The sequence below is a fragment of the Erithacus rubecula genome (genome assembly GCF_903797595.1).
Source record: "Erithacus rubecula genome assembly, chromosome: 16".
NCBI classification, from domain to species: domain Eukaryota; kingdom Metazoa; phylum Chordata; class Aves; order Passeriformes; family Muscicapidae; genus Erithacus; species Erithacus rubecula.
This window is the reverse complement of record NC_136668.1, coordinates 12445170-12456399: the sequence shown is the minus strand read 5'-3', so window position 1 is coordinate 12456399 and position 11230 is coordinate 12445170. Positions and strand designations below refer to the sequence as shown.

General features: G+C 45.0%; 1 protein-coding gene across 3 annotated transcripts in view; it reads right to left on the bottom strand.

Moving 5' to 3' along the window:
- Positions 1 to 2017: 2017 nt before the first annotated feature.
- The window catches only part of GRIA1 (glutamate ionotropic receptor AMPA type subunit 1), a 120151-nt gene continuing 110938 nt past the window's right edge, over positions 2018 to 11230 (bottom strand). For 2 of the 3 annotated variants that reach the window (XM_079319810.1, XM_079319809.1), the window contains exons 15-16: positions 6823 to 6957; positions 2018 to 4884 (exon numbers count right to left, since the gene is read on the bottom strand). In XM_079319810.1, the coding sequence (XP_079175936.1) occupies positions 4696 to 4884; positions 6823 to 6957 (324 nt within the window). In that variant the 3' untranslated portion in view covers positions 2018 to 4695. Of the gene's footprint in view, positions 4885 to 6822; positions 6958 to 11230 lie in introns of those variants that run through there. The other variant, XR_013776109.1, reaches the window with a different exon arrangement.

Sequence of the window (11230 nt, the reverse complement as noted above, 5' to 3'; positions counted from 1 at the left end):
AATGGACAAAGGGGAAATGGGAAGTGATGCTGAGTGCAGAATCCCAGGGTGGAAATAGTCAGGATTTTGATGGAGTGATCAGTCTCAAGCTACCCCTCTGCTCCTGGGAGAACCTGCTCCAGGTTCTTGCACACTAAACCCATCTCACTCAAACCATCAGGACCAAGTGTCTGCAAAAAAACCAGAGCAGTTCTGTGTAAGAAGGAAGGTGGGAAGGGTGTCATCTTTGTAATGAAGCTGGAGCAACATGGAGCTGGGGCTTGCATGTGCCCCAAAAGCCCTGCCCTCCTGCAGGCTGCTGGGCAGCTGTGCATGGCACTGATATCCCAATATTTCTGTTATTTAGTTAGTTTACTGGGTATCTGAGATGAGAGCACAGGGACTTCAGTCAGCAGTGGGGTACCAAGACACAAAACCAGCACTGGTGGATGACAAACTGATTTATGCTCACAGAATATTTGTCTCTCACACCTGACTACCAATAAACCAAAAATTACTAACTTTAATTGAATGACTTATTGATGATTGAAATTAGGTGAGTTAAAGGACAGCTTTAATGTATTCTCTGAAAATTATATTAACTCTATAATGGTGATCTCTTATTTAGAAACACTTCTGTTTAATAATCTAAAACTTAAAAAAACCCACACCAAGGAAGTCTTATTACGAGGAATATTTGCTTTCACCACTAGGAGGAAATTTTGTCCTGTTTATGCTAAGATATACAGAAATATTTCTTGTGCATTTCTGCAATCTCACTGGGAACCAAGAGTGAGCCTCTGAGCAAGAGAGGCATTTTGTGACAGAATCCAAGCCCAAAGCACAGCAGTGGATCCCTAGGGAATTGTGGAAAACCAAACTGGGCTGACCCAGCACAGCCTGCCTTTGGGGAAACCTCTCCTCCAGGCCCCAGTGCTTGGGAATCTCTTGTTCTTTGAAGCCTCAGGGGTCACTGCCCCTTTCAAAACATATTAATTCTGTCCCTTGCTGATTCTATATTTAAAACTTACCAGGGGGTAAAACATCACTTGTGGATGCTGGAGATCCTGTTTCTCTAACCTTGGCCCTGGGGGATGCCTGGTAAAGGCACTTCTGTGTCTCAGCTTTCCCAGATGATAACTGGGAGTGAGGAAATGGGGAGGGGACTCCTTCCACACCTGTGACACCAAGTGCTCCACAAGAGCATGACATTAATGAGTGCAGTTTATCTCAGTAGCTGTCAGTATTTGCATGAATGTCCAACACCCTGTAAATCCTCCTCCTTTCCCTCCTCAACAGGCTTTTGGATGAGGAGCTTAGCAGGTCAGTTGTGTGAAAACTGAGAAGCATCTTAAATGTCCAAGCCTCTGAAACAGCATGGGAGCTCCTAGGAAAGCTGATCCTGGTGGGGATTTTTGGACCAGTGCTGGTTCTGAGTTTTCTCTGAGCTGGCCATGTTTTCCCTCTCTGTAAAAATAAGCTAAAATCCTCTAATAGCCCTCCTCAAAAAAATAACCCCACAAGACTCCAAATGAAGCAAAATCATTAATTTTGAACCCAATGAATATTTAGTTTCCTGTGTAATAGGAATTCCTGGGTAAATATTAGATAGATTCCCAATTTCAACCTGAAGCAGTTTATTCGGCTGCTGTTCACAAGTCAGACACAGCAAAAATCAAAGAAATCTCCTTTGATTCAGGTTGGGTAATATTGCCTGAGGGGTAACATAATTTTCATTTCCACACATCCAGCACTGGCACAAAACGGCATGGACAGGTATGAGAAATGGATCATAGATCCTTGGTTCTAAAATTCCAGCTGATAATTTCCTTTTTTTTTTTTTTTTTTTTTTTTGTGTGTGTAAATAATAATTACCAATAAAAATATTGCTTGAAAATAAGAGAATGTAAAAAGAAAAACACCATTGCATTTGATAAAGCAAAATCCTTTGCAGTACTGTCAAAAGAAAAATAAATAAAAGAAATAAGGAAAGAAAAACAAAAGAGAGCTAAAACAAATATAGCTGTTAAATAAAAGATCCAGGTACCAAAGAGCAAAATTTAATGAAAGCCAAAACTGTTAAATATGGAATCCTGTTGAGAAAAAATGTCAATGTCTTTAAGAGTTTTACCATTACTCTATTTTTAAGAAAAGTGTAGTAAAAATACATATTACAAGTTTACATTTTCCACGCTTTTGTCCTATTCACTTTTTTTTTTTTTTTTTTTTTGTAACCCCTCCACTGATCAAAAGTCTTTGACAGCTGCATCTCACATCTTCATGTCACAGGTGGCCAGTTCTAGCAGTGCTGCTGCTCACGAGACTGCTGTGACCTGCTGCCACGGGGTCCTGTTCTGGGGAGGATGGGGCTCTGCTGGGTACCAGTAGCCTGTTCCCACCACACTGGCCTGGAACACGACAAGAGCTGGGTCAGGAGACTCATCTGAGGGCTCTGCACATGGAAAAAGGAGCTTGTGCTGATAAGGATGCCTCCACTTATGCTTGCGTTACACTGAAGTCAAAATTAAGAAAAGCGGGTTAAAAACAATGATAAACAACAGAAAGAGCCCTGAAGTGGTGATTGGAGTGGTTGATAACAGAGCTCATGCTCAGCAATGAGAGATGAAGATCACAATGTTCTCAGTTCTGGAGAGAGGAAAGCATTGGCACCAGACATGCTGTGCCCAGGCTTAGGACCTTGACTCTGACTCGCTGCTCTCCAAATTGTTGTATGACAGGTGGGTAAGTGGAGCAGATGATTCAGACCAGGCTGGTGTTCCAGGTGGTAAATGCATTGCTCTGCACAGTCACACACTAATGGAAACTTGTATTCACACAGTTTCCAGCCTTAATTCCAAATCTCCTCATAGACCCGTGCCAGTCATTTGCCTGCATCATTTTCTCTTCACTTGCCTCTCTTCTTTCACGGCTCCTCTCTTGCTATGTTGCAAAAAAGAGAAAAGACTAAAGAAAATGAGAAAAAGCAGCTCAGAATGCTCCAGTAGCAGCTCAGTCCCTGGACAGGCATTTGCTGGACTCTGTGAGAACTTTTTAACTTTATTTGCCATCAGTGAGATGGGACCAGGCCAAGTGGGCTCAGTGTGGCCCCTGCCCCACAGATCTTCTCCCTCCCCAGAAATTCCCCTGGGAATCCTTCACTTGAGAATGTCACACCCCTGGGGTGTCTCAGCCCATCAGGGTGGGAAGCATTTGTCTGTCCATGCCAGAGATTCACAGAATGAACCTTTTGTGCAGTTCTGGAAAACCATTCTTGCTCCCTCCATCTGTGGGCGTGTGGCTGGACCCCCAGCTGCCTGTCTGGCACTGTGGAGTTTCTGCAACACTGAGTTTGGGGTCAGCAGCCTGCTTTCCTGGCTTGTGGATGCTTGCCCCTCTCTAAGGATACGAGTGGGAATCTGCTACGGTTGGCTTTGTACCCAGGCAGGCCACAGCTTGATGGGGAGATGGAGTGTGACCAGCACCGATGCTGCTGAACGTCATGGTCGCTTGAGTTAAGCTCTTGTAGGATCTCCTCCTTGGTTTGCTTCAGCAGCTCCTTCCAGGAATCCATTCTGGCCAGCTACCTACAAAATGTCCCTCTGGGTTAGAAAAGAATGGCCATAGAGGGATTTCAGAGCAGGAGGCAGGGGTGTCCCCGTTGCAGCCCCACGCTGTAGCACGTTAATTGGTTAATTGGCAGCTGTCTAGAGCTGGGTGTCTGGAGGTGGCCTGATCCCAGCCCGAGGTGGTTCCCTTATGTGACCACCAGAAAGGGAGCACACACAGAAGCTAAGCAATGAAGGAATGGTTCACAATTGCTTATTTTAGCCCCCAATAACCTGGGCAGGAGAGTCACACGTGAGGGGAATACCACATTTACTTTCCCTCTTCAGCAGCCGACTGTGATCTTACACCGACCCTCTGCTCCCACTCCAGGCATGTGATTTTCCTCTTCAACCACCACTCATCACCTCTGGAAGAATTACTGCTTTGTCCTCACGCTACCTGGGGTTTCCAAACTCACCCATGACTTCACCCCTTGCAAAACAGCCTCATGTTTTTGTTCAGGTTTCTTCCTGCATCGAGTCCTTCCTGCTGCAGGGAGAGCTGGGGGCAGCTCTGTCTGCCTTGCTGTGATAGCTGCACAGCCTGAGTTCACCACAGAACAGCCAAGGCAGAATCACCATGGACAAAAGAGGTCAATGCTGACACCCTGCACCGAGTTCAACTTGCCACGTATCGGTTTTTCTTTTCTTGCTGTTAGTAGCTCAGACTTTGTGGTTTGCATCCCAAACTAAACCAGATTGAAGGACTGAGCAGGGAAGGGGGAAAGGGCTGATGTTACCCTGACACCACAGGAATTAGTAAGAAAAAATATATATATTGCACACACTAAGACTTATTAACAACCAAGTTAAAACAAAATGGCATAGTCCTCATTAGTGTTCCAGTGGTTCTTTGATCAGGGATGGTTCACGAGTCTGTAAAATCCCGTTACACTCTCCTTATTGCAGTACAGACCTGTTTCTGTTCTCCTGCCAGCGGATCTGTTTGCAAATAAAAAGGGAAATTGATTTGATTTCCTTGAGAAGATCCATCCAATTGTCCCTCCTGTCATCATAGTTTGTCTTGTTGGTGTTGGGTATGTTTTTTGGCTCTGGAGGGGTGGAGTTGGGCTGCCCCTGCTCTCACCCAGGCAATGGGTCAAAAGGCCAATTATAATCCTGTAGCTCCCAGGGACATGCCAGTGCTGTGGCTCATGCATGGGATTGTCTGCATGGATTTGGGGAAATCGTGGCTGACCACACGTCCATTTTCTCCACTGCCTCCTGCTGCAGCCGGCCTGGGAAGGGTTGATGTCCGTATGGCTTCGTTGATTGATTGCTGTGGGATTAAACAAAAACCCTTTTTAGGAAAGACGGGGGGGTCTCCCCCTGTCCTTTGCAATGTTGGAGAAATTACAATATTAACCAGTGTTGTCTTTCTGTTACTGTTCTCCCCTTCCTTGTCTCCATTCAGACTCTCACTTTCTGCATGTCCCCACTGCATCTGCTCTGTTCATTCACACCTCTTCTACATGCAAAATTAAATGTTTCAGCAGTATTTTGGGGCATAAAGCATCAGTGCCATATGCCAAAAACCTCTTCGAACTCTACAACATAAGAACAGTCATCCTGGATCTGAGCAGAGTATTTTACACACTTCCCCCATAGAGATGCTATTGCTACTCCAGGACTGTTATGCACGGTGGACTCTGACTCACTGCAAACATATGTTTAACTTTCCTCATGTGAGAACTTGAGCATGTGCCTATGTTTTTGTCTATAGTGATGACTGAGGTAACTAGGAAGTGCAAGCCTAATTCAGGAAACCAAATTCCATCTTCCTGTTCCAGATACATCCAAAACATTCACTTTTAGAGATCTAAGGAAGCCACTTGCTTAGAACAATTCAACTAAAAGATAAAGCAAAATTGGTTTCTTTGCATTCAAGCTATCTCCAAGGGCACCACTTCTTGACTGGGATATTCAGGTGAAGGACTATCCATAACAGATAAATCTGGAACAGTTATTCATCTCTTGCATTCTGTCACATTTTTGCCGTGCTTTTGTGCCTTATTTAGTTTACAGTGGGCACAAATTATAATCTAATCTTTGTAGTTTCATGTACACTATTTGCTCACATTATTTTGTCCCTGTGCTCAAGGTAGCTCTCATTGCCTGTAGAATTTCCTGAACCTCAATGGGAAAAGAGCTACAGCACATTTTCAGTGCATTAGAAATGTTATTATTGCTGACAAAACATTCAGCGTGCTGTGAAATGGCGACATAAAACCCAAAGAGGCAGCTGCTTATTTTCCTTTTGATTCTGGGTGAGTTTCAGTGAAATAAAAACCTATTTGGATTTTTTGAAACTCACTGCATACTTTATATGCCTATAACAAATTCCATACTCATAGGAGACGTCAAGATGAGGAAGACAAGGGAGGTGCCACATATCCCTCTGCCTCCTTGAACACCATGGTATCTGTATAAGGGATTGCTAAAATGTACTTGCTCCACAGATGCTGCATTAAATATCTATCTCCAAGTCTCTCAAATGTCTATCTCCAAGGTTCTCAAATCTAATCCACTCTTGACAAAACACTCAGAAATTCAGGCACACCACAATTTAGGGCTGAAACAGATCTTCTGGGCTGTAGGAAATATACTTCTGCAGGACCATGACAGGGTGCAGTTAAAAAAAAACCAACATTACAGGAGACATTGGAGAGCAATTCTCTCAAAGAACACCCCTAATTCTGGAATTTGGAGCCCACATCATCCATTCCAGGGCAACAATGCTCTGAACATGTATTGGTGTTGTCAGCCTGGAAATGGTGCCAGCAGGGTGCCAGCAAAGGGAACAACAGGATGTGAATCATTACTGCTATCCCCCAGTTTTATCTTGCTGTTGGGTTTGGGGATTTTTCCATATTGCAGCAAAGGCTGTATCACACCAGCCCCAGCACACTTCATCCATGCTGCACACACATTTCCTTCATTAATTTTAAGGAATTTCAATGTGTTTCTATTGCTGCTTGTGCTGCGGTTTTGCTCTACGTCTGGATTTTGAATTAGCATCCTGCCACATGTCTGATCTTGCATCAGCTCCCCATGACAGCCCAGCTGACCCTCTTCCAGCTTCCTCAGATGGCCCTATTCCTTTCTAGCAAGCTGAGTGACACCACCACTTCATTATCCCTATGTCTTGTCTTTCCACCCAAGGTCTGGGCTGCATCCATCTCTGCAGGCAGCTGAGGAGCAGAGAGGAGCTGTGAAAGGCCGTGCAATGGGGTGCCACCTTCATCCGCTTGGATTCACTTCTGGACTTGTAACAAAACTCGATTAAGGCAACCAGCATGGCGAGCCCGAGCCCCCCGATGAGGATGTAGAAAACTCCTGCCACGTTGCTGAGGCTCAGCGCGCTCGTCTTGTCCTGCAGGAGACAGAAGGGAGGCAAAGGGGGGCACACAGGGAGGGAGAGCACAAAATCAGCATGGGATTGCTCTGGGAAGGGTGCTGCACAACATAGCAGTACTTGGCATTACATCATCTTCCTCTTTAAATGAACAAGTGACATTTCTAAGAGCATTTTTTAAATTTTTCATTCGGTGTCTAGTAAATCTAACGTTTCCCTCACACAAACAAATAAACATTTCCTCAGCAATGTGACTCTTGGTAAAGGTTTGGGATCTCTGTTTTTCAATCAGCTAACTTAAATGCTCGTTTTATCCAAAATGTCTGGTTTGAATTATTGATTAAAGGAGGAAAAAAATTTGAATTTTTCCTCCTCTGTGACATTTGCTTGTCCCTGATGTCTCGCCTGAAATAACCTGTTCTCTTGGAAATGCTCATTCCTTCATTCCTAGATTGTTTCCCCCGCAAATTCTGTTGCTGAGCAACACATTGAAGTGGATGGGCTTTTCTTTCTTTCTTTTTTTTTCTTTTCCTTTTCGATTCCGGAGTTGAGGTGACACCTGAGCTGTCCTCAGAAACTCATTTGATTCCTATGTAATAAGGCAGTTATTTCATATGCAATCAAGACCAGCTGATGCATGTCTAAGCTAATTATTTGGTTGGCAATAAATAGGGCTATTAATGAGCCGCAACTTTTAGTCAGCAGCTACATTTTGATTTTACAATTGCCTAATGAATTGTCACGGCTCTCTGGGGAAGAGACAAGGCTCAGAAAGACTCATTTCACTGTGAGGGAGACCAAATTCCTACATCTAATCCTGATGTCATTCCCTGCAGTTTTCAAAACCTTCTCCTCCACGATAACCAGGTTGAGTTGGGATGTGAGGATATTGTGGGCAGCAGCAGGATCCCAAACGTGGCTCAGCTCCATGTGCAAGGCTCCTGTTTCCAGGACAGGCTTTCTCTACAGTGAACCAACAGAGTCCCCTGCTCCACACCTGCTGCTGCTCTGCAGTTTTGACTCAATACCTGTTTGACAGCAGAGATTCCCCAGGGCCAGCCCAACAGCTCAGTGCAGATCTGTTGGGGCCACCAGAGTCTGAGCAGCATTGACAGCCCTGCTCTGTGGACATGGCAGGAAAATTGCATGTGGCTCATTTGAGATGTTAAAAGATTACATGGGTGCCTGCAGAAGGGTCTGCAGTGGTGGTGAAAGCTCTGCACAGCTCTTGCTGTTCTTCTCTGCTGCTCCATGAACACGTGGGCTGGTGGGTGGCACAGCCTGTGCCTTGCCCTTGCAGGACAGCTGATTCACTTGCTCTTCTTGGCAGGTTTTACACAAAGCAACCCACAGTTTTTGGGAAGGGAGGAGTTCAGGAAACAGGAAAGCACTTTGGAGTGACATTGAAAGGGTCCAAACTAGAACATCAACATGGAAGGTTTCAGTACAGGGCACTCTGCCTGACACTGGCACAGTCTTTCAGGCAAGTATGTTTTGCAAAGGATTCTTTTTCTGTATTAGGGTTTGATGGCAAAAGAAGTTCAGCCCTCAAGGCATGAAAGCAGCTCAATTTTCACAATTAAAAAACCTCCTGTAACAGAAGAGAATGTTTTTTTTTTTTTTATTAGAAGAAAATTGGGTTCCAGTCAAGAATGCTGAAAAGATATTTTTTCTTCTATTTCTCTTTCATCTGACCCACTGCCCATGCAAGCTGCAAAGCTTCTTCCCAGCTGGAGCTCCCACTGTGGGCTCTGGTGCCATGGGGAGCAGCTTTCCACGCTGAACCCTCTGCTGAGAGATGCAAAAGTTGTTATGGGCCATCCCTGCTGAGTTTCAGTTGCTGGAATAAACTCCACAAGTGATGTCATTTTCTGTGCTTTGCTGATTGATCACTGACAAGGGACTCATCACAGTCACCATGTGCTGGTGGAAAGGTTGGGTTTCTCTCTTATAGAACCTTCATGCACTGGTCAGGTTGTAATCTTGATGCTTCCTGTGTGTTCTCTGTAATGAGAGATTTCTGCAAATCTCCTCTTAATTTCTGCAGTTTCAATATTTGAAAGATTATTTCTCTGGTCTTTTCTAATCTGCCTTCACGCAGTTTTTCCCCCAGGCTTGGCTGTATGTTTGTTCAGTCATGTCTTCTCTGCAGATTGTTGGGTGTACTTTCAGGCATCAACTGGGAAATGCTGGGAGTTCTTTAGTGGAGATATAGAGAAGCAGAGCAATTACTCTGAGGAGACTGTGTTAAAACATATCAGTTACTTTGCCCTTTAAAACTAAATCTGAAGGAGCTGCTCCTGCTACAGGGAGGGATAAACACACTAAAAGAGGGCTGCCCTTCTCAGCATCCTAATCTTTTAGCCTGGCTTCTTGATGAAATTAATGAAATTAGTACATGCTGTCTGCTCAGAGGGAAGAATGGGGACAAGGGTGTAGGTGGAGCAGCCTGTTTATCTGTGTGTTACTAATAATTGTCAGCCTATACTTGCTCTATGATTTAACAGAAGGGTGGAAATCTCCACAGTATCAGGAACACTCGAGCTTTGTGCAAAAGGATGACACTGTAGGCAAGAGAAAACCTATTGAGGCTTTCCTCCAAATAAATGGATCAGTGCAATCATACAATAGTCTTTGCCATAGATCCTTAGGAAATTGCCTTCCTTGGCTCTGTTGGGCTGGGAATACACAAATGTTAGGGTTTATTTGCCACAATATTTATTTCCACCCTGAGTTTGGGGTTCATGGTCCAGTGAGGCACCTCCTCAGCTGGCTGCAGTGGCAGAGCAGTCTGGCAACCAAGAGAGACTGCTGGTTCTTAATTCCCATTTTCCTTCTCATGCCAGCAGCAAAACAACCAGTAAGAGAGAGGAGATGACCCAAAGCAGTTTCCTGCGCCACCACTACAACTCATTTTGAGGTTGTTATGTTTTTCTTGCATTTACTTTGCAGTAGCAATATTATTGTTATTGTTATTGTTATTACTCTTATTACTCCTATTCCCATTATTACTGTGACAATATGAGTGAACTGAATGCTGTCTTATCCAGAAGGCAAAGGAAAGCATTGAGAGGCACAGTGGTGGGCAAAGATGCAGGGAGGGAAAAAGCAGCATGAGTTTCACTTCTGGTCCCCTAGAAAGGTTTCTCCCAAGGAGCCAAAGGCAGATTCCTGGGGCACTGAGGACAGCTGAGCTGCAGGAGCACTGCTGATGGCACAGCCTGCTACCACGAGCAGGCTGAGAAGTGGCACTGCTCCTGTGGTGATGCTTGACTTCTTGCTCATCCTCTTTTTAATATCCTTTTCCTCCCTTTCCTCTCCCAGCAGGACATGCAGAGATGTTCTTTGGGCAGGAGTGACATCTCGTGCTCTCATCAGCTGCTGGACCTGACCCACATGAAGGGTCAAAAGCCCTGAGTGCCCCACTGAGCCTCTGCCTGCTGTTTGCATGGGTGATCCTGCCCCAGTAATGCTTATAAAAACAAAAAGTCCCACATTATTCTGTCTGCTTGAGAGGACACTCCCTCCTCTCTGCTCAGCTCTGTGACACCAGATGCTCTCCTGCAGAGCTGCCCATCACTGAACCAGCTTGTTAGTGGGAGTGTAAATGTCACTGCTCATCTCCTGCAGCAGCAGAGCCCTGACGTGGGGGGAAGATTGGCAGGTGAAAAGAGAAAGAAAAACCCATCTTCCCAGCAGAAAAACCCATCTTCCCAGCCTTGTTGCTGCAGCAACCAGGCACCTTCCTGTCTGTTACTCTCAAACATGGCACTGTGTCCATCATCCCCTTTGTCATTGTTTAATCCTTGTTGGATGATGGGTATTAGGGCCAAATTTGCCCAGTTTCCCAGCAGGGCTGGTCCCTTCTGTCACCCAGTGTGAGCAGTGCCCATTGGCAGCACAGGGTGATGGCACCTTGAGTTGTTGCAGTTTCCAGAAGATGAACTGCCCATGGAGCAGGTGGCAGCACTAGAAGTTGAGCTTTTACCCCAAAAGCTGGGCAGATTTTGGTAGGGTAAGACCTGAAGCTCAGCAATGAAGTTCATAGCACTGGCCATTGTCTCAGAGTTATGCCAGGGGATGTGCAGGAGTACATGGATGGCTGGGGAGGAGGCTGCTCAGCATAATGCACCTTTGATTTGTAAACCTGCCAATTTCCTGCAAAGTCAGGGCAAGGCACTAGCAGTTTTGTTTTTTGGTTTTTGGTTTTTTTTAGGGTTTTTTAAAATTTATTATTTTAATAAAACCAAAATTCTTGTACTGGAGAAGAGGGTTGGGAAATGTGTGTCTT